General features: G+C 45.0%; 2 protein-coding genes across 2 annotated transcripts; both read left to right on the top strand.

The window, feature by feature from the left end:
• Positions 1 to 872: 872 nt before the first annotated feature.
• Positions 873 to 12,712, top strand: LOC140212815 (anoctamin-4-like). Its single transcript, XM_072285010.1, has 9 exons — positions 873 to 928; positions 2,122 to 2,204; positions 3,485 to 3,547; positions 4,357 to 4,431; positions 4,830 to 4,985; positions 7,353 to 7,389; positions 7,931 to 8,042; positions 9,335 to 9,389; positions 12,629 to 12,712. The coding sequence occupies exons 1-9, from the start codon at positions 916 to 918 to the stop codon at positions 12,659 to 12,661; spliced, it is 627 nt and encodes a 208-aa protein (XP_072141111.1). The 5' UTR covers positions 873 to 915; the 3' UTR covers positions 12,662 to 12,712.
• Positions 12,658 to 20,929, top strand: LOC126543645 (anoctamin-1-like). Its single transcript, XM_055078130.2, has 6 exons — positions 12,658 to 12,774; positions 13,732 to 13,884; positions 14,836 to 14,888; positions 16,961 to 17,145; positions 18,911 to 19,016; positions 19,846 to 20,929. Exons 1-6 carry the CDS (start codon positions 12,771 to 12,773, stop codon positions 20,023 to 20,025), a joined length of 681 nt encoding a protein of 226 aa, XP_054934105.2. The 5' UTR covers positions 12,658 to 12,770; the 3' UTR covers positions 20,026 to 20,929.
• The last annotated feature ends 1,741 nt before the right edge of the window (positions 20,930 to 22,670 follow it).

The raw sequence follows: 22,670 nt of genomic DNA, 5'->3' as shown, positions 1-22,670 counted from the left end.
GACTGAGGCTGTCACACATAAAACTGGGGGAAGACGGGGGTCGATAAATGCGACCGGAAATAAGTCATGCAGCAACCGCAGGCAAGTCTGAGCATTAGAAATCCATCAGCCATTGAATTTCGCTCAATAGTGCATTTGCTCGAAAGCTATCTTCACAAACTTTCCAAACGGTGAGGACACTGCAAAGTGCGACGCTAAGCGAGTGTGCGGCACATTTACATCATCCTCCAATACCTTTATCGGAATCGTAGTCGTATCACGGTAGTGAAAACTGCATGTGTGATAGCGGTGCCAGGTCTCTGGAGCAGGTTGTAAGGTATTCCACGGAAGGGCGACGTTCATATCAATATTTTTGCCGCAGACAACACAAGTATTCAAATTCAGAGCGTGACGTCTACGGGATGAATATGAAAGTCCAGCTAGGCCTTGTTTAGGGAAACGTGCATTATAACAACATGAGATGAAATTTACACTCTTTTGTTAACTGAACAAATGTGTTTTGAATCCACGTTTGCAATATTGACGCCATCTTCGGCAAAGCATGCATTTCATTCTGACACTTTCATTGCAGAATTATGTATGAAACTGTGGCACGCTTTGGAGTTTTCTTTTTACTGAGCTGTCGACAGTGGAAGTTCTCGTGATACATCTCAAGTTTTTATTGAAATATTTGTGACATCCCTGCGAAGATTATCAACACCCTGTTTCACTTACAGCTACCATTTGGAGACGCTTTCGTGTGAAAGGGCTTGAGTTAAGTGGGTTATAGGAATTTGTTGGGACGACAAAGAACGTCCCAGCGCTGAAAACTAGCTAGCGAACCTACAGAATTCTAACTGCACTTCCTCTGATCTTCCTTGCACACAGATTGTGTCAATATTTGACAACTCGGGCACAGTCGGATTCTCGGTATTTATGTCGCTATGGGGTGAGTGCAAGTCGTGTTCCATCTTAACGATTGCAAGTTGTGTTCCATGTCCGTTTCCACCAACCGTCAAATGCACTGCCACAAGCCATACCGCATACTGATTTGTAGTAATATTGCTTCTACAGAGTAGACACCTCTGGTCTATGACAAGTATTGTTTCGATAAATATTGAACATATAAACCGAACAATATGTCCCACCTTTTGAAATAAGCGATATGCCCCGTATCACTCATAATTGATAATCCCATATGAAATATGGGAACATATTCCCTCTTATGGGATTCGATATGTTTAATAAGAGAATATTCAATATTGTGGTTATGGGGCTTATAATTTTTTAGTTTTTTTTATTGTGACATTGGACAATAATTTAGACGCAACACAGTGCAAGTACCGTGTAATTACTCCATAGTCAGGACAACAGCTTGCGCAGTTTTCTGTGCTGAGAGAAATAATGCTTGAACCACATTTGCACTGTGAAAAGGTTAAAAAAAGATCGCCGTATCCCGACGCGAACTCTGCCTGCTGTGTTTGTAGGTTTTCCAAGTAGTCGCACATATAGGGGCACGTGTCATTGCTCGCCGCAATGGATACGACAAGCTTTTTTTTTAAATTTTGAGCGCGAGGTCGCCATTGCGAGCTCAGGCTCCCATGGTCGCATTCAGATAAGTGGGGAATGCAAAAAAAATGAAAAGTTCATATACCACGCATTGTAAGCACGTAAAAGAACATCTCGTGGTCAAAGCTATTGCGCAGCTCTCTGAAACGGCTTCTCCGGTGGCCTCTGTGTGGCTATACCAATCCCCATACCCGACGTGCAATTGGGTCCGTTCATTTGAAAGCACCGTCTTAGCCTTAGAATTCCAGAGTACGCATCTCATAGCTCTATTGCATGGTGACATTATCCTGACGCAGTAAATTCCTGTGTTTTACGTGCTAAAGACGCAATCTCATTATTAGCCATGTCGTAGTGGGGGAGTCCGGGTTAGTTTTTACGACCTGGGTTTGCTTAACGCGTTCCCAAATTTAAGGACGTGACTGGTTTTGCATTTCGGCCCCATGGAAGTGCCACCGCCGTGTACGGGATCGACCTCAAGACTTCGAGAGCTCACGAGAGCAGTGCCGTAGTCAGTAGTAGTCTTTGTACTCTTCCATCTACTGTTCCATCTCGCCAATGCTCTCGTGCTTTCAGCTACCATATTCATCGAGTTCTGGAAGCGCCAACAAGTCGTCCTCGCTTGGGAGTGGAATCTGAGCAACGTCGACACCCTCACGGTGAGCCTTCGAAGGGGCGATGCATAGCTGTGATATCACAGGTTACCTGCCGGCCACGTAGCCACCTCCCTTCAGTCTGGGTTGCTTCAGTGGCAGTTCGATTGTTTTGTACCGAGTTGTGAAAGGCTCCTAACGCTTCTCGTTTTCGTCGTCTTTTTTACGGGGCACTTCTGCGTTACAGTTAAATTACTTAAATATTAACTTTTACCATTATAGATGTATTAAGGCATCCATTATGTTTTGTTTGTTTTCCATGTCTTTTACAGGCGGCATCTTTTATGATGATCGTGCCGTAACTGATTCCTGTACATATTGATTATTTGTTTGCTCTAAGTCCCCCCGACAATTTTTAGTTTGGTTCATCCTGATGCTCCGCAAGATCCGTTGGCTCCATTATGTCCTCAGTCATCATCAGCATCTGTCACATCACGGTGCATTGATTTTATTAGACCCACGGACGTGCCGATCGGAAGTTGTATTGCAACACTGATAGCTTTGCAACTGTATATCTATAGCGTCTACTGCCAGTCGTCTACTGCAAGTGAGCAGTGTGCTTTACGATACACCTTGCGCATCATTGCCGTTCATTACCCAAGGACCATTCGAGTGTCTGCTTTGGTGCTGTGCACAATACATGTCGTTTTGCCAACGCTCGTGAGTTGCGAGGGGAAGTGGGCAGGGGAACTGGCAATCGCCAATGGAGAGGGCGTTAGCTCCCACGAATATCAGGCCACTTCGCAGAACGGTTTTGTCCGCCAGGCACGCTTATTGTGCGGTGGCGACTGCGACTGCGCAGTCTCTGATCAGAGAGGGGCTCTCTTAGAAAAACGGCAGTAACTATACATTTGAGAGACACGTGTTAGCTACTGCACTACCTCTACGTTTGCGGCGTTCTTCTTGTAATTGGAAATGCACCTGTAGCATGACTGATTGGGATCGATACCTGAGCTGTTGTTTCGCGCCATTGTAACTTTCACAAATGCACTAATTTTGACTGTGGCGTACTTGTTGGCCAAAAAAAAAAAGTTCAGAGTGGTCTCGCTTGCAATCATCCTCCCAATATAGTAAATGCATCGGTGTCTATCGTTTTACTATAACTAAATATAAAGAAGGCATGTACTTCATGTTCATCTTGAAGTGCTTGACTGGTATCGGAGTTTCCGTCACGTATTTATTAGTGTCAGTGTATATCTGCTGGTCATTCAAGTTAGCACATCTCGACAAGGATATGGATTTATGCTTACTCATCGTTCGTTTACTTTTCTTTTTCTGCTGTGTAGGAGGTTGTGAATCCGGAATACGAGGCCAAGGCGCGGGTTTATAAGCTTAACCCCGTCACCCTCGTAAGCAAATACTAGTTTCTCTTTCCTTTAATCTTTCTTAGACAAACACAAGTGTTAGTTCAACCTCCCGAGACACACACACACAAAAAGCGGTGTATCAGAATACATCTTGAAAAACTTTTCATTTAAGAATAGTATACACAAACGCAAAAGCAAATTCACTGTTTCATCAAATACTATGGTCTTATACCCCATGGAACTGTTTCGTGCATGGACACATTGACGATACCTTGAAAGTTCGTTCAAATTTTGTTCTCTTGTTCGCATTTCTTTTTCATTTGTTCTTCACCTTTAGTTTCATTTCAAAAAGGTACAACCGATAGTCCACATCGGTGTCTTATGGAGCAAATACCGCTAGTTGAAAGCTTGATTGCGAATCGCCATAAATGACCGGACAATCAATATTGATAAAAATATTATTTCAGAGCGATGTCGAACTAAGAAAATTGGTAACATAAATTCTCAGGGAGACCAAATAACCTCAACATAATGAGTGAAGGAACTACTTTGGTCGCATCACGCGAAAGTACCCTCAGCACTTGCACGTACGCTCGTGAGTATACATTCATGCAAAACGTGAGCCATTGTGATAACTGATAGAATTAACCTCCCGTTGCCAAGCGATCACCATAATTTACTGGCGCATAGCGCAGTCGTAAACCTAGAAAGAGTTCCTTTGTCTACTAAACGTATTCTCATCAAAGGCAAGATTTCTTTCCGGAGTTTGAAATAAACTATTCCGTCAAAAAAGCTTTCTACTTCGCTGTTTCTCGCTACAATGTTGAATTTAACCGGACGTTCTCTTGCAGAGGTACGAGCCCCACGTGCCTTTCTGGGAGAGGATCGGTCGGGTCGCCGCTGCCAATATTATTCTCCTGTTCATGGTGCGTCATTGCGTTCTCCGCTTTCAGCTATTCAGCTATACTAAACGATAACAAGCAATCCGCGAGTGCACGACTGAACTGCATACTCTAGATTCTGAAGTTTGCTGCATGCGCCCTGAAGTGCTGATGTTGTAGTTCGTGACTCAAATCGTTCGTCGCTCTGCTCTGCCTTGTAAGCATAGTGTCCGCCTCATCAAACAAACCAGCTTAAGAGGCTTCATTGCCGATGTCAGACTCAAGGTATAGCATTTAAAATAGCGTTATTCACAGAGACAGTCTCTCATGAACGTTTAGGAGGGAGGGGTGGGGGAGCTTTACCATCGCGCGAGTTGCGTACACGCATACGTAAACGTGGCGTCACAAAAACTGGACGGCTCGCGCGTGCTTTCTCGACGCAGCTCGTGCTGGTGCTGTGCACGGTGACGGCCGTGATCGGCTACCGCATCATCATGGTGACCTTACTGTCGAGCAAGTTCTCTCGGCTCGTGGCTCACGTCGGCACCACCGCCAGTGCGTCCATGATTAACCTGGCGGTCATTCTGGGCATGAACAAGGTGCGTGAGACTCTGCGCATAAAACCGCACAATACCTAACCTAACCTAACCTAACCGAAGCCAACCTAATCGAACCTAACCTAACCTAACCTAAAATGTTTCCTGCTCAAATGCATTGTCGAGAACTGTGGCTGTAGCGATTGCTTTTCTACATGGAAATGATGACGTTATTTATTAGCCTAAGCACATCCATGCACTGCTCATCAATCTCTTGCTGGCTCGAGCCGCCGTGCGTGCAGCTGCTGTGGACACGTGCGCTAAGTAGCCATCTAGTTATTGTTTAAAAGGTCATCTAAGAAGCGTAGCGCACGAGGTACATCAACACCGCGTTCATAAGGGGCCGCTATTCTCGATTTAGCAATAGCTTTGTTCTGCATACGAGAAGTCAAACAAGCATTGTTCTTCAGAAGGTTGTGCGCTGCAGTGAATTGGCGGATCGTTAAAAAGTGAAAATTGCGCGAAAGGAATAGGAATGGGAAAAGAGAACAGGACTCACGAGAGCTAACTTACAACTAAAGGTTTAATCCACCCACGAGCAACGATGACAGTTTTCTCCGTTCGAGAAAATAGAGGAAGCCTCGAACCAAAAGGGAAATAAAGTCGCTTGACAGGCGTTCAGCCCCTCTTAACATGACAGTTATAATAGACAGAACACGCAATTAACGGGTTGCTTATACACAAACCATTTGATGTGACAGACGGTTTAGAACAATGTAATCCCACATGTGTTTGATCGCATATATGCACTACATAATAAAACAGAAATGGAGACAATGCATCATATACAGATCGTTACACACGAAGGAGTAAATTGCACAACCCGATTGGAACAAACATGTTTGCTTCGTAAACTTGCGGTCCGTTTTTTTGCGAGAGGGGCACGATTAGCGGGTCGGCGACGGTGTCGCAGATTTGCTTGGCCCGCGACCTCCTGTAGGCTAGCGAGGTACCGCTGCCGAATCGCTTCGCCATAGGTGCGAGCGTTTTGGTCCGGCTGAGTAGTGTCTTGGGCAGCCAGTTGAGTTGCAACGCGCTCATCTTCAGGAATGCGAGCGGTAGAGTTCATAGCGTGCGCCGCGAATGTGCGAAGGCATTCTGATTCACGTTGGCGAGTCTCTGGCCGGACCAGAGTGAGATTCGCCTGTGGACGCCGTTGGCTTTCTGCGCCGCTTTATGCGCATTCCCGTGCCGTTTACTCGCTCGTGCGAAGAACACAAGCGACAGGACCGGCGCCGGCCCTGTCGTTTGTGTTCTTCTTGAGGCCTGGTCTTGTGCGCCTTGCCTTTACTAATTCAAGCATGAAGCAACTAGCCCAAGCAAGAGTTTTACTTGAACGTACTGTTAGCCCAGCAGTTTTCTCAGTTGGTGCCATCGTAAGCGAAGCAGCACGTGGCGTGTAAGCACTGCCGGTTTGGTAAAACTGTAGTACAGTCGGTTTAGTAAAACTGTAGGAGAGTGCCGAATCATTTCGTATTCATAATTAGTGCATAAGATACATTTTAAACCCATACATAAACTCATACTCGCGTAAGTCTGCGAAACGAGCCCGTTGAAAGGGCTAGCTTACGTAAATGTGTTAGTTATTGGTAAGTAATATGTGTCACATATGTAACAGGTATTACTTCAATGCTATTAAAGTCCCCAGTAAAGCTCTTATTCAACGATATATGTACATTGCGGACCTCGCATTCACATGTTGGCTCTAAAAAAACTATTGACGTTTCTTTTTATCCTATCTGCCGCTTCAGGAAAGTGAGAGCTGTGCATCAAATTAGCAAAAAAAGATGACATATTTTAGCGAGTTCAATACCAAGCATTTCTTGTTAGTTATGGTAATACCTGTTATCTCTTGGCAGCGCGTGCGGTTTAGTAATTCATTTACTTATCTCCGCATTGCGTTAGTCTGAGCACCACGCCATATGCCCAAGAGTCACCCGTAACCACTATCAAGGAGTATAAAAGTTTCAGTGCCTATAGTGCTAAAGTGCGACAGTCGACGCGACATTGAAATGACGTAAAATAAGCGGGGCGAGAATATTTTGCGAGAGAACGGCGGAGTCGTTCTGGTTGGCTTTGCGCATGCACCACAATACACCGAGGTAGAGGGATGTAAATAAACTTTCAGTTGCGAGTTGGCGCCCGTGTGTTCTTTTCTCTCAGTTCCGCGCGTCAACCGGATATTTCAACTTTTAAATTTTACATCAGCACAACGCTCATTTATTTAAACAAAGAAAGAAACACACACGCAAACATCGAGGACACTGAGCAAAGCCTAACCCAGTTGTGACCGGACAACAACGAGCAGTTGCTTCTTTGGCACACGCAATTTTGATGAGACCACACAAGGAATCACTTCTTCCTTTCCAGGTTTACGGCTGGGTCGCCACACGCCTGACAGATTTGGGTGAGTCTGCAGTGCTGGTTGTCGCTATTCTGAGTGACCCCGCCAGTGTGCGCGCAGTGGCAGCGTTGAAAGTTTGTGCAAAGGTAGCCACGGAACTTAATTAGCACGCTTCTTTTGATGGATTGCTCAAAGGAATATGAAGGGCGAGATTATGTGTTGAGCGGCTGAGTACAACACTATACTCAACAGTGAACACAGTCTAGCGTTGCGCACGCTGATATAATTGAGGCCCTTCCAAAGCTCACATGTTTCTGAGACCTTGACGGCCTTTCCTGGTGACGCAAGAAGCTGTTTCGTTCTTCCTAGTTGGCATCATCATAAATCGCTTCTCTATGATGATTACCTGACAGTTATACAATGTCTACATGCCTACAATACCTGATACTCAGAGTAGGGCGCCTTTATCCTTGGGAAGTTTTCATATAGTACTAGTAAAAGGTAATCATTCGCAGAAAAGTTGCGGCACTTGTAGATATTGTAGACTAACCAGCCTCCTTTCTTCTCCACTCGCTTAGGCCGTTTCTTTCTCCTTACTTTCCAGAACGGCCTCGGACACAGCGCGATTACGAGTACAGCTTCGCATTCAAGATGTTCCTCTTCACGTTCCTCAACAACTACTCGTCCCTCATATACATCGCCTTCTTCAAAGGAAGGTCAGAGAACGTTGACACCGCCGTCTCATCGTAATTCAGCAATACCCCGTAGAAATGACATGTGCGACTAGAAACTTATAATTAGCCCTATTGGCGACCACTGAGTCAATTTGGACCGAACTTAATAATCCAGAGAAGCCATTTATAACCAAGCAACGCAAGACGGCAGGGTTCTGAATTCGTTCATATACATACTCCTTAGTGGTACGCGGCAGACTTCAGCGGACCTCACCGATTACTGTGGCTCTGAACTTAATTTACTGCCTGCTCGCACTGGAGGACCCGCTAATAATCTCGAGAATGACTTTACGTTGAGTTGGTGTGCTAGAATACTGCCTCTTGTGAATTCCTGTAAATTCGCGCACAGAAGCCATCGCTCTATAGCTTGCGTGTGGAGAAAAAGCCCGCACGAATTCATCGTAATCATCATTATTATCATCACCAGCATCATCAGACTACGCCCACTGCAGAACGAAATGTATCTCCAATTCTCCAATCTCCAAGCTATCTCCAATTACCCCTGTCTCGAGCCACGTGACACAATCCTTTGTCCGCATATTTGCGAATTTCATCGCGCCACCTATGTTAATCTGCGTTCATGAACTGCGCTTCCTTTCCCCTGTAACCATTCTGGAACTTCATCGGACGATCGGTTACCCGCGGTAGTGCTTAGATCACCTGCCCAGCTCAGTTCCTTCCTCCGAATGTCAATGAGAATGTGGGCGACCCCTTTTGCTCTCTGATCTACACCGCTGTCTTCGTAAGCTACGCATATCATTTTTCTCCTTTAGCGGCTATTGCACGCTTCTTAGCTTCTTATCAAGCTCCTTGGTTGTGGAATAAGTTAACAAGCAAGAAAACTTCGAAATATCACAATGATTCGCGTGCCTGTCGAGGACTTAAGGGCACATGGCCTCAGGTCACGAGAAATCATAGCGCTGAGGCGAGGTTGAAGATGAGGACGAGGAGGTTACCACATGACAACTATTGGACGGTGATGTCATAGGCGACGTAATATAAAGAAGGGACGCAGCGAGCTAATTTCGAAATTGCCCAGACAATATCAAATTTCCGATTCTAAGTACGACCCTAAAGGATGAGGCTACGTAAATAATGGACCTGCAAAAATTGGTTTTTCCAGCTAGCTACCCTTACTAATGTTGCACGGAAACTTGCTGCATTTTGCAGCTCTTACGAATTGTCTCTACAATGCGCACATGCATATTGCATCATACGACCGTAAAATTTCGCCTCATCTTTGTAAACTGTTCTTTGTACGCTCAACGTTTCAGGTTCTCAGGCGATCCGGGACGCGAGGCGCATTGGGGAGGCTACACTCTCGATAAGGTTAGTACTTCTTTACGTCGCTTAGAGTCGAGCTTACTTTGGTACACCTTGTACGGTTGTAGGAGGCTATAGGATCTTGTCAAATTTTTTTTTGTATACGCTACATCACATCGTATCACTAGGTAATGAGACTAGCAGCAGTTACAAAGAAAAAAAAAAGCTGGCCCCTTAATTTTTCACCCGTATGACCGCTATCTTTCACCGATGTATGCGCTCACTGGACTGAACTTATCACTTACCGTACTTCGTGACGTGGAATCATTAAAATGTTTGCACAGCATAATTAACAAGTCCTATCATACTTCGAACACAGCTTGCTTATGTTTCGCGAAGGCCCCTTCGACGTGTAACTTCCAGGAGCTTAATCTTATCCCTTTTTACGCCCGTACAGATATTTCAAGAACGCATTCTTCGCCTCCACTATAGAGCTATGGAATTCCTCACCTGGTTGCTTTCTTTCGCTGCCGATAAGCGAATTCGAAAGGGCTCTTTTTTGAAAGCTAGTTTGTGTAACTGCTTATATTGCGCTTAGTGAAAGCTTTATGTAAGTGTATTTCACTGTTTCTCTGCTTTTAGTACGGAAGAAAAAGTTTCTTTTTTCCAGTGCTTTAACTGTTGTACTAATATTTAGAGTTGGTAATGTTGTAATAATCATTGTATAATTCCTTTTATTTTTGGTTCACCACCGTATTAACCAAATCCTGCAATATCCCTCGTACTGGGCTGTACTCGGTATAAATAAATAAATGGATAAATAAATAAATAAATAAATAAATAAATAAATAAATAAATAAATAAATAAATAAATAAATAAATAAATAAATAAATAAATATGTAGATGGTGAAGTGGTGAGGTCATGTAAAATGATGCCACTCTAATCTACAAGAACAACCACAACACTCAAAGTCGGTAAGACGATGTATCTGCCGCCATTATCATCCTTCTTAACATTCTCATGGTTACTGTCACCATTACGTTTGAATATTGCGCAGTCAACAAACGCCTCTTCCTGCAATCTCCACTTACCACTGTCTTGAGTCGTCTGAAATCATCCTATGTGCGTATAGGACGGTACAGCGTGGCATGGGGACGTAAACAGGAATATGAGGTCACTGTTCTCGGAGGTATCGTGGAAACAAGCGCATGTGTCTTAGCAACAGGAACTAACTCTTCCCAGGAGAACTTCTGCATTCGCCGAGGCTGCCATTTACATTTCAGAATGACCTTTTCGTGGTAATTGCGGCAAGAACTTTTTACATATCAGATGCAAATCATACTGACAAAAAACTAAGGATGACATGTACAGGTGCCACGGTCGGCTGGCCAACGCAAACACCACATGAAAAAACACACACACATGTTGATTTGTAACGTACTGTGGTGCTCTGGTTGTTTACTGAAGTATGCCTTAACGGCATCGCTACCACGTTCCTGTTTTTCACGCTTCAGTAACCTGTCTTTCTCGGTAAATGTATTTTTCAACTTTGTCATATTGCCATGCTTGTTCATATGTATTTTTTAGAGGTCCCGAAGCGAAGCCACTGAATGGTGGTTCCACTATATGTGGTTTGACAATTACGGAACAAACCTCGCAAAGCTATGTTGGTCTTGGTTCAGCGCCTTGTAAAAGCTACTTTATAGACATATACGTTAGTTATTCGTATTGCTAATGATTTCCGTATTATTTGGTGGTCACACCGACACCCGAATTACCGGTCCACGCCACAGTGCGAAGGCGGTTGCCTATACGAAGTCTTCGTCCAGCTCGCTACCATCATGTTGGGCCAGCAAGCAATTAGGACCGGGAACAGCATTGTGTTACCGTAAGTTCTAGCACTTACGCCTTTCGTCATTCGTATGTTCTACCTAATATGTTCCGTTCTGAAAAATAAAGCAGCAACAAAGGAACAGATATCTTCGCTTTTAAATGCTATAGAATTTTTTTGCTATCACTACCAAGTTTTCTGAATGGGACCTGCATATCTGGCCTTAAAGCTTTGTCAGTGCAAAGTAATAGCAGATAATTCGGATACAAATCAAGAAGCTTACGTCTCTGATACAGGCGTTCCGCGGCTTCTTCACAACCACATCCTGTTACCTAAAAAAAAAACATCATGACTTCACTTTTGTATCGAAAGGGTCGAAATGTGCTCTATAGTGTTGCTGCCTCTGCCTTGGAATCATACGGGATACCGCTGACCCATGAATACAGCGTTAGTTACACGCAGCGCGGAGGCGCTTTTACGCTGCTCAGCGCGTGAAATAAGCCTCAAATACGCTCCATGTGGTTATCACCAAAGCGGGAATCGTTAGCGGTACCGCTACTAACAATATTGAGGAAAGGACCGTCAAATAGAGCAAGGTGTTGCTGCCTCTGTCTTGGAATCATACGGGATACCACTGACCCATGAATACAGCGTGGGTTACACGCAGCGCGGAGGCACTTTTACGCTGCTCAGCGCGTGAAATACGCCTCAAATGCGCTCCATGTGGTTATCACCAAAGAGGGAATCGTTAGCGGTACCACTACTAACAATATTGAGGAAAGGACCGTCAAATAGAGCAAGGCTCATCTTTACTCGCGTTACAGACATAGCAGGGAACGTTACAAGTGCTAGAGACACTTCTCACGGCTTGCATTCACGACCAAAATGGTGTGGCGCCTCACATGAGATAAATATGTATGTGTCATTTAATTTGTTGTAACAGTAAATGTCATACATTTAAATCGCAAGGAATCACGTAATTACTACATCCAAGGTGTCGCACATCTGAACCTATATATCACCAATTGAGAGGAGTGACGTCTCCTTCTAGCGGCCATGCACAGCGCATCGCTAACGTTCGCCATTAACACATAGCATAGAGAATCATGATTCTTTGCAATCGGATATGGCTTAACAGGCTCACTGGCTATAATTCTTACTTCGCAATATTCACTGTCACGTAATTAGTTCAAACTTAATTAGTGAATTAGTGAAACTTTGTAATACAATCACGCAATTCGATTTATTGTGGAAGTTGTAGACGCAACTACGAGAAAACGTGTTTGGGAATTTGAATTGCGCTGTCGGCTTCAAGCAATCGGCAGATTTTCTACTTGGAAAACCACCCGCTCTAAGGACATCGAGAAGTCCTGGACACTCAATGACAATAACTTCACCCCTCCCACACGTGTACGAGCTTTCAGCGAAGCTTGTGGCTCGGTGCAACCTTTCAAACCCTGCGTCTGATCCAGCATCGTCAAGGCGTGGTGGCGGCAGCGTCGTAGGCGACTCGGCAAGGAAGCCGCCGAGCAGAAATCCAAGCTCGCGCGTTGGGAGGAAGACTACAACCTCGAGGAGTGCCCCAAGCTCGCACCTTTCGACGAGTACCTGCAAATGTGTGAGTGCGGTGCGATTGTGCCGACTTCGTTTTAACATCCTGAACAACGATTGAGAGGGCAGTGTAGTGGTAATACATGACCTACGTAATTTGCTTACGGACGTATTCGAGCATTGATCACCCAAGATACTTGACGTATGTGATTAGCGCACACTAATAAGGGGACCGTCACATGCTTACGTTCGACGTGGCACGAGAGATGATGGGCTGAATCGGCACAATTTCTTGTATAGAAGCATCTTATTATCCAAAATACGCAATTGTCGCGGGTTTAACGGTCAGCAACAACAAACGGTGCTACGAGATACGCCGTATTCAGGGTCAAGGGATTCATTTCAGCCGGCTTGAGGCCTTTAACGTGTGCCTACTTATAAACCCACCAGCTGTATTGGCATTTCGCAGTATATAATCCAAATGTGGCCGTCAATACGGGATTCGAACCTGCGACCGCGTGCTCTGCAATCAGCAGCAGAGCAGAACGCCACTGCCACGAATGAACCACCGTGGTGGTTTAGACGTAGACATCTAAGCATGGACACCAATTTCAAGGCGAACAAATCAAACTACACTCGTAACTGTGCAGGATAAAAACTTAATCGCGCAAAGCTACAAAATTACATGCTAGAAAAAGTCGTCCTACACATAGAGCAGCTTATAACATAGCAGAGGTAACATAACCGAGCGTTTAGCTTTCCTTCATGCTCCCAAACCTTTCGTCACATAGGTCAAACCTTCGGAGGGGGCATTTCAAGCAAACGTCACTTACAGCGCATATATAGACATGGACCAATAGAACAACGTAGACAAGCGCTATACAGCGCTTGTCTTCGTCGTTCTTTTGGTCCCTGCCTCTATATGCACGGTAAGTGATATTTGCAATGGAATACCAACTAGGCCGTACCCAAACCCGGCTTTCAGGCATCTCTTTATAAAGAACGTTTCGTTCTGTCGTCGCAGCGATCCAGTTCGGCTTCGTTACACTGTTCGTGGCCGCGTTTCCCCTGGCGCCCCTGTTCGCACTCATCAACAATGTCTGCGAGATCAGGCTCGACGCGTACCGGTACAGCAAGCGGTTACGTCGGCCAGTCGCCGAGAGGGCGCCAAACATCGGTACGGAAATTTTGTCTACGTTGCGGAAACTTCATCCGCACAACTATTGGTGCAGGTAATACAGTAGAACAGGATAGCCTGCGCGGGGTTCTTGCTCATCCGTCGCCGAACACGACTGAAATGTTCCATGATTACGGATCTTGGAGGCACGCAGGACATACAACAGGCTTCTGAAAAGAGGCAACAAGAGCCTGCGTGAACATTAAGCGTAACCTGCTATCGTAAGCAAAAAAAAAAAAAGAAATGTAGCTTTCACTAGAGTACTGTCGCCCTGAACCCAAAGACAAGCTTAATCCTCGCACACTTCCTCTGTTCGTGCGTTTTCATTCATGTCAGTCAACGTTGTTCACTAAGAGACAAGGTTGAGGAAGTTGACTGAGAGCGATCATGCAAAAAAAAAAAAGGCCAACGCAGTATTACGCAAAACAAAGAAAATATACTCGCATGTATGTTCCTTTGTTTTTGCGTTTGTGCTAACTTTCTGTTGCGCGCTTCTTTTCTGCTGTGCTTTCCTATTAGAGATCTGTGTATTGTAATATCTTTTGTATCGAGTTTTTGTTTGTGCACAAGTTGCATTAAAATATTTGGCGCAAGTAAAGGTGACCTGTTGCAAGTAAAGAATCTGTCACTGGTTGGGGTGCTTTGCACTAGCAGTTATATTTACGCAATGTTAAGGATGTTTATATTCAACACACTTGAATTGTTTCCTCAGGTATACATATTCTTTAAGCACTTAAAATGGTGAAGAAACAGCGTGAATACAGGAGAACACAAAAACAGTAGCACTGTGACCTGTCTTTTACTTGTTGTACCGTGCTTGCGCTGTTTCTTTCATCTCGTGCATTCTTAGAACAGCTTAAGCTTGCGCTGTTATACAGCGCCTGATGCGTTTATATGTGGCGCTTACATTTCGCACGCTAACCTCTTGCGTTTGTTCCCCGTTTCTCGTAGGTGCGTGGCAAGCCATTCTGAGGCTCCTCGCCCGCTGTGCCGTCATTTGCAATGTGAGTTCCTGAAAAAAGAAAGAAAAAACCTGCGACACACCTAAGCAATATTACTACAATAGCGTTATTGGACCAGTCACTTCAGGGATCTTGACCTGCGTCGAATTCGCATTGAAACATTGGCGAGGACAGATATCGTGCAATGGTGTCGAGAGTGGCCTACCCACCACGCAGCGTCCAGAACCAGCCTGCTTTTTTCTTTTTGCGTCGGCGCCATTTACGTGGGCTGCCGTCAGTGTACTCTTGTTAAAGTGACAGACTGCAAAAAAAAAAATAAAAAAAAATAGAGAGAGCGAGAGAGAGAGAGAGAGAGAGAGAGAGAGAGAGAGAGAGAACCTGCTCGTGTTTTACGTGCCCGAACTACGGTCAGATTACGTGGCACGCTGTACAGGCACATTCCGGAATAATTGTGACCACCTGGGGTACGTTAGCGTGCCCCTAAATTTTAGGTACACAACATTTTTGCAAATCGTCCTCGTGGAAATGAGGCTTCAGCGGTCCGGATCGAAACCGCCACCTTGAGTTAATATAGCGCAACTTATGCGGCCACTAACTATACCATGTGTGGTAACGCATCAAAATGTACGGTATTATGTTTGATGAAATGTTTCTCGGCAAAACCACTTGCTAAGGAGGGTGTTCTGTTGAGCTTGGTCCACTTAGTCGACATGTACACTTCGGCTGCTGCTGAAGTGCTGATTGGTTGGGCTGGATACCTTCCAGAAAGACAAAAAAAGAAAGGCATCCACAGTTGGTTTCTTTCTAGCTCGTTTAGCTCCAGCCAATCATCCAACCATCGGTGGCCGGAAAGGACAATTGACTAGGTGGCCACTTACACAATACCCTTTCTGCAGGATCGAGAGGAAGTCGCAGCACATTATGTGCACATTATTGGTTCTAAAGTAGATCCTAAGTTATTTCTTCCTTTATTACTTACCTGTGAAAACCATGCGCTCTATGCTATTTCGGGCTTTGTCTTCGTCACTTTCATATGTTCATTACTAGCGAAAAAGCGCATTTGACGTTGTATTCATACTCATGCTAAAAACGGCAAAAATTTGTTTGTCAGCCCCGCGAGCTCTACTACGACACAAGCAAGCGCCGGAAAAAGGTCGGTGCTACAGCTTACGCACTTATTGCGGAAAAGATATGGACCGCACAACAAGCGATGCAATGGAACATTACAGGTTCATCGGTAGGCGACACAAAAAAAGAAAGAAAAAAATCAGCAGCATAGTTTTCGGAGCCATGCGGCATAGCTAATAATCTTGTTCATAATTAAGAGGAAGAAGTCTGGCGCTTCACATGACTAGCGACCAGTGGACACCATGAGGAGATGAACAAGAAGCTCGATTAGGAACACAATAATAAACTGGCGGAGTCGCCTTGTGTATCTGGCGGAGATACATTTTCCTTACACGCGCGACGAAAGCTTTACAAGGTGGCAATGAGGAGACTTCTTGACCTTGAATACAACTTAACTGTGATGAAGTTAGCTCCTAGTTCTACAATATTGGTGGAAAGGACAAGAATAAGAATTTCTGCTCACTGGACGGTACTTCGTTGGGAAAACACTGCTCACTGGACGGTACTTCGTTGGGAAAACACTGTCATAGCAAATGTTTCAAGACATTGTATTAATTTGGGCCAAGTGGCCTATTGGAAAATGCATTCCTGGAAAATAATATCTCGCATTACCTGCGAAAGAGCAACTATAGCCGGCAAGGAAAGTTTATAGACATATACATCGCGAGCGATTAGGAGTATATAATTAGGAATGCAAGGTTAAAATGGTGGAGCTGCCTTCTTTATCTCAAAACTTTGCCAGAAGTACAGCTAAACAGGCTATGTAATTCATGGTGCGTAGAAATAAGCGATTTTCCTTCAGAGTAGCTAACTGCATCCCAAGGAATTTGAGTAAGGTCCATATCTATATTATGCTCTACGTCTATACGTTAAATGTTGTTGCTGCAACAGCAATTCGTTGCATTTATGTCGCTGCAATTCGCAAGTGCACTAACCCCCCTGAAACAATCTGTTTCGTACGCCCCGACCCACCTAACGCAAAGCAGGCGTTCCTGATCGCCTTCACGAGCGAGTTCATCCCGCGACTGGTGTACCAGGTGCGCCACAGCAAGGGCCTCAGCCTCAGCGGCTACGTCAACTTCACGCTGGCCACGTTCGACACCAGCGACTTCGACGACGTCCACCGGCCAAACAAAAGCACGCTCAACGGGGAACTCGTGCGGGAGTGCAGGTGCGACACTTTTCCCTTGTCGTAACCGTTTTTGACGGTCTACGTGTTCTCTATACTGTCACGTCGTAGTGACGGTGGTGAATGAAAGACAGTCGAAACGGCGAGTTTGGCAGGCTACGTGTTGTCTATATCGTCACTTTGTAGTGACGGTGGTGAATGAAAGACAGTCGAAACTGCGAGTTTGGCAGGCTACGTGCTGTCTATATTTTCACGTTGCAGTGACGGTGGTGAATGAAAGACAGTCGAAACTGCGAGTTTGGCAGGCTACGTGTTGTTTATATTGTCACGTTGTAGTGACGGTGGTGAATGAAAGACAGTCGAAACTGCGAGTTTGGCAGGCTACGCGTTGTCTATATTGTCACTTGTGACGGTGGTGAACGAAAGACAGTCGAAACTGCGAGTTTGGCAGGCTACGTGTTGTCTATATTGTCACGTTGTAGTGACGGTGGTGAACGAAACAATGTCAGAACTGGGAGTTACAAGATTTATATCTTCATTGGGCGAACTTGTGCCCAGCGAGACAAGCAACACCCGGGCACAACGATAGCGGCGAGCACAGTTGGCGATCGTCGAAAGAGTGAACTGTGGGTCAAGCGCATCGGCTTTGTGCATGAGTTATTGACGGTTCCAGAGTAATCGCTGGTGCCCGTGTGCCTATATGTAGTCACATAGTCTATATTAAGGCGACGCTGCATAGATATGGTGCAATTAGGCGCGCGCACCACGGACCACATCAATAGTTTATTTGAATACCCTACATGCTGTGTGGTGTGTACATAGAGTTTGATTGATGACAACATTGATTGATTTTAGCCGTCTACATGCTACGTATTTAAGCGACCGTGATTCGATACAGAATACGGTATTATCAATGTCACCAATGGGCTTGTGCGAATGCGATTTCGAGTGCAAACACAATGGTCTTTGGTATTAATATTTGTGTATGTGTTCGAAATTCAGTATTTGGTGCTGTCAAATACTCGTTTATGTTCAAATATACGGGATAGCAGCGTTTCTTAGAGCGTACAGGGAAAAAAGCAGATGCGGGCGTTGACTGTTCCGAATGATTCGCGTGCAACGGGTATCCGCGGTTACCGGAGATAGTCGTACCTGGAGCTTTAAAGCCATATCCGGTATCGCATACGCAGAATGTTATCGCCTAAAGATAGGTGCACACTAAGAGACGAAGACGTCGTGCGAACAAACTACCTGCGCAGGGTGGCCATAAGATGCAGCAGTATTGTTTTATTACCGACAGGCGGTTTTACTGCCTGAAATCACTCAGCGGTTACTGATATTGCTGGACACATATATGTATGCAGCGTCTATCGGTCATGTAGCAGTGATGCTGAGCAGCGGAGGCTGATACAGGCCTCATTCGTTGGAACCAAACACACCGCTGTGTTTACAATGAGCGCCTAGCTGCCTAACGTTTGCTCGATATATGCGTCCTTTGGTGCACACGTGACTTACAAAGCCTGCGCAGTGTAATCAAATTGCGTAGAAGCAGGAATCTAAGCCCCCACATAAACTATCAATCCACGTTCCATAACCATCCTAGCCATCATATAGCTAATTGCTTAGAGTTTGCCTACTACGCAGCTTTTTGTTTACGAGTCAGAAGCTCTGAATGGCATTGGGGCGAAATACGGAATCAAGTCGTATTAAGATGAAGGTTGACAGAGGATGGTATTCGGAGTTTCACAAGCTACTGATGTCACTGCTAGACAATTTGGGTGTTGGTGCGAAATTCTTTGTTGTGCAGGTACGTGGGGTTTCGCGAACCATCGGGCACTGAGAACGAGTACCAGTTGTCCGGCACCTTCTGGGTCATCACCACCGCCCAGCTATGCTTCGTCATCATCTTCGAGGTGACATTCGCTCGCTCATTCCGTCTACGACTGTGCCACACCTCTATAGGACGTCCTAACAGAACAGTTTGGGCCAAAGTGCGAAGCCGTTACTCCGATATAGCTAAGCTTCGAGACGCGATAATGCTTAGTGAGACTCGTTACTAGAGGTGGCTGAGAAAACTACGAGAAATGTAACAATAAACATACAGTAAATGTTTCGTCTTGCGAAGCAGCAAATACGATACCTTTAATTTGAGTGGTGGAAATCTTATAACGTGTAGCATGAATTGAGGCGATGACAAAAGCGCGCATTCACGACAAGTTGACTCTGCGTGCAACACGTCTAGGATGGCCAAAGAAAGGTCTTAACCCGAGTGCGAAGTAGTGACATCGACATGTAGTCAGACTTGTGATTAGCCGTAAACCCGCTAACCTAATTAAGGAATATATATAATTTATAAAAGCAACATATACAACAAATTTTGCCTGACTGCGAACTACCCTCAAAGAAGAAACAAACCTGCCGCCTAATTGAGGAGGAGATATAGCGAACATTTGAACCGTACTATTACGCGCATTGTGCCTTCGGCATATAGCCGTCAGTCTCACAGTGTAACATAATGGGCCTGAAAGTAATGGACACGCCCACTCAAGGGAAGCACATTAAATACGTTGACAAACTACAGGGCTAGCTAGCAGCCACCAGGAGAGGCCTCTGTCTTACGGCAAGGTAATCGCAATCACTGCATTTTAGGCGACTGTGTTAATGCTGAAAACACCCGGCGGGTTTTGTTTTCTCCGCGTTCACAACCATGCTGCGTCCTTCTTGTTGTTTGCTTTCTCGCAGCATGTGGTGTTCTTCATCACTGGTGTCGTAGCTGGCATGATTCCGGCCATGCCCAAGTCGGTGGCCCAGCGAATGAAGCGAGAGCAGATTGTCGTTCAGGACCTCATCGCCAAGCTGCAAGACATCGACACGGCCGCCGCCGCTGCAATAGCCAATCGGGCACGCCTTATGTCGATGTGACAGTGCTAACGACTTCTTATGTGTCGTGTGGTATCCCCTTTGCTCAACTTTTCCAAACTCGTCATCGTATGCCGTAGTCGTTAGCCATTGATTCGAGACCCTCGCATGACTTTTTGATCGTGTAAGAACCGTGATTTCCCTGTTTCCTTTCTTATAATGTTATCATCCATACTAAGGTGATCTCGCTGCGCCTCGAAGGTGTTATGCCTTTTGCTAGTCAAAATGTATTTTCTGACAAATGTGCTGGCAAGATCGCAAGTAATTGTTAGTCCAAGAAGTTGGCATGTTCGCCTACATTTCTAGCTGCTCCGTAGCACCATTTTGTTGACGCCCAATGCAGCAATAAGAGTTTTTTTTTGTTATTACTAAGACTGGACAACTGAACAGAGTGATTTAAGCGTTGATTAGTGGTGCGTGCCACAACATTTGTAAACATGCCACGCTTTTTGTTTGAGTTTAATCACTGACAACAGCACTCGAGGCCACCCGCAATAACTCGTTTCTACGGGTCTCAACTGCAGTGGGCAGCATGGTATCGACAGTGGACGACGTTGTGTGTCACGTGGTTCCATGTGCACCAACCACCGTGTCAACAACGAACCAGCGAGTTAAGTGCTCGCGGTGTAACATTTATTTTCTGACTTTCGCGCTCTCGCTGGTCGCGGCAGTGTTGAGGACTGACTGCGCAGAGCTCACGGCTCCCCTTGACGCTCCCGCACGCTGGTACTACAGTGTGTGACGGTGACAGTAGTACGTGCGACGCCGTAGTGCTCGTACGCGTGCTTATACGATGTTTTATTGTTCAACGTTTTACTTGCTTTGGTTCAACCACGCCGACGTGATGTTTTGCAAAATATTGCATTTGTATCTGTTTGCATTTCCTGTTTGCGTGGCTGATATTTGAAGATTGTTCTGCTATCGTCGGTAAATAAACGGCGCACAATTCTCTGCGCCTACGAGGTTCAAGCGCTTTGGCGTTACCAAGGAAAAAGGAAAAACTGAATTTCTTGTTTATCTGAGGGTGTGTTGCGTTTCTGACCAGCATCAGAGAAAGTCTACGTAGTATGTAGTAGTAGCAGAAAGTATACGTAGTAGGGAGCTGGCCGACGTTGAAGGGGACTTAGAGAAATGAAGGTTTATTTACATTATGAACAAAGCGAAATAGTGTTAAAAAGTCGTGATTACGGCCGGCAGCAAACCGGATGCTGCGGCCCACGGCAAGAACGTCTCTCTCTTCTCGATGTTTCTCTGGCTTACACCCCTTCAGCCCGTTGGGGTCAAGTCACACTAATTTATTATTTATTTATTTTATTTATACAATACTGCGGAAGTCCAAGCACGCTGAGCAAAATACAAAATGATTATATACAATATGGAAGAACATAAAACAAGTGTGTAACACGTTTTTCACTCAAACTGTTTGGTCATAAGGTAGAAGATTAAGAAAAATTTTAGCTTGATTACAATTGAACTGTAATTAATACTCGAAATAACACGATTATTTGCACAAATGGTATACAGCTCACGGACGCTGGGAGTATACTTCAGTTAGTTTATTCACGGCAGCTATTATTTGTGGAAGAAAGAGTGCTGAAACGTGTGAGTCTGCGAAAATTGGTGTTAGAGAATGAAGGTAGTGGTGTCGAGTTGGTCTGCTTATCAAGGGGAATACGTGCTTTGCGGTGTCTAAGGCTAGCCTATGAATAATTATGTTTGAAAGAAACTCTAGCCGACTTTTCTTTCTTCGAATTTGTAATAGTTAAACGCCGTTTGCGTTAGTAATGCAGTGGGGGAGTCAGTAGCCCTAAATTTACTGTAAATAAATCGTACTGCTTTTCTTCGAATACTTTCTAGATTCTTAATGTTAATTTCTGTGTGAGGCTCCCAAACTATGGAAGCATACTCAAGTTTTGGCCTAATTAAGGAAAAGTAAGAGAGTAGTTTAACACTAAGCTGAGCAGTCTTGAGTTTGTGGTGCAGAAGGCATAGTTTCCAGAAAGCGGCAGAGCAGATGGTATTTATTTACAACTTCCATGACAAGTCACTCGTTAATCTTAAGCCTAAATATTTATAGCAGGCTACTTTCAGTAAAGGTGCTGCAGCCAGATTGCAAATGTAAGCTAAGGGGACTTTTTTGTACGTTATGGGGGATAGGCACACTTAGTTGCATTAACAAGCATTCCCCATTGCTCACACGATTTCAACACATTGCCTAAGTTAGAGTTAAGGTCACATTGGTCGGAAAGGTAGGTAACTTCTCTAAACACAACACAATCATTAGAAAATAGACGAAATTGAACTGGTGTGTTAACCACATTGACAATATCATTAATATTGTCACGTGCTAACACAGGAATAAGTGACAGTACGAGCAGCCAGAGACGAAAAATGCCAAGCACTAAGCGACGGTTCTCCAGCTGGCGCGGGATCCTTGACCTCGTCGTCTTCTTCGCCGTTTTGCTGGGCACGCAATGCTGAATGGTCGCTGGCTCATAACACCAGGTGGCATTATTCCCCCTCCCTATGAAGCATCGACTCGATGCTCGAACACAAGACGTACACGGAAAGTACGCACATTAGGTAAGACATTAAAAAAGGGGAAAACGCGCTAGCACACATACGGGCATGCACACGAGGCAAAAAAA

Source organism: Dermacentor andersoni, chromosome 10 (genome assembly GCF_023375885.2).
Source record: "Dermacentor andersoni chromosome 10, qqDerAnde1_hic_scaffold, whole genome shotgun sequence".
Taxonomy (NCBI): domain Eukaryota; kingdom Metazoa; phylum Arthropoda; class Arachnida; order Ixodida; family Ixodidae; genus Dermacentor; species Dermacentor andersoni.
This window is presented reverse-complemented; position numbering and strand designations above follow the sequence as displayed.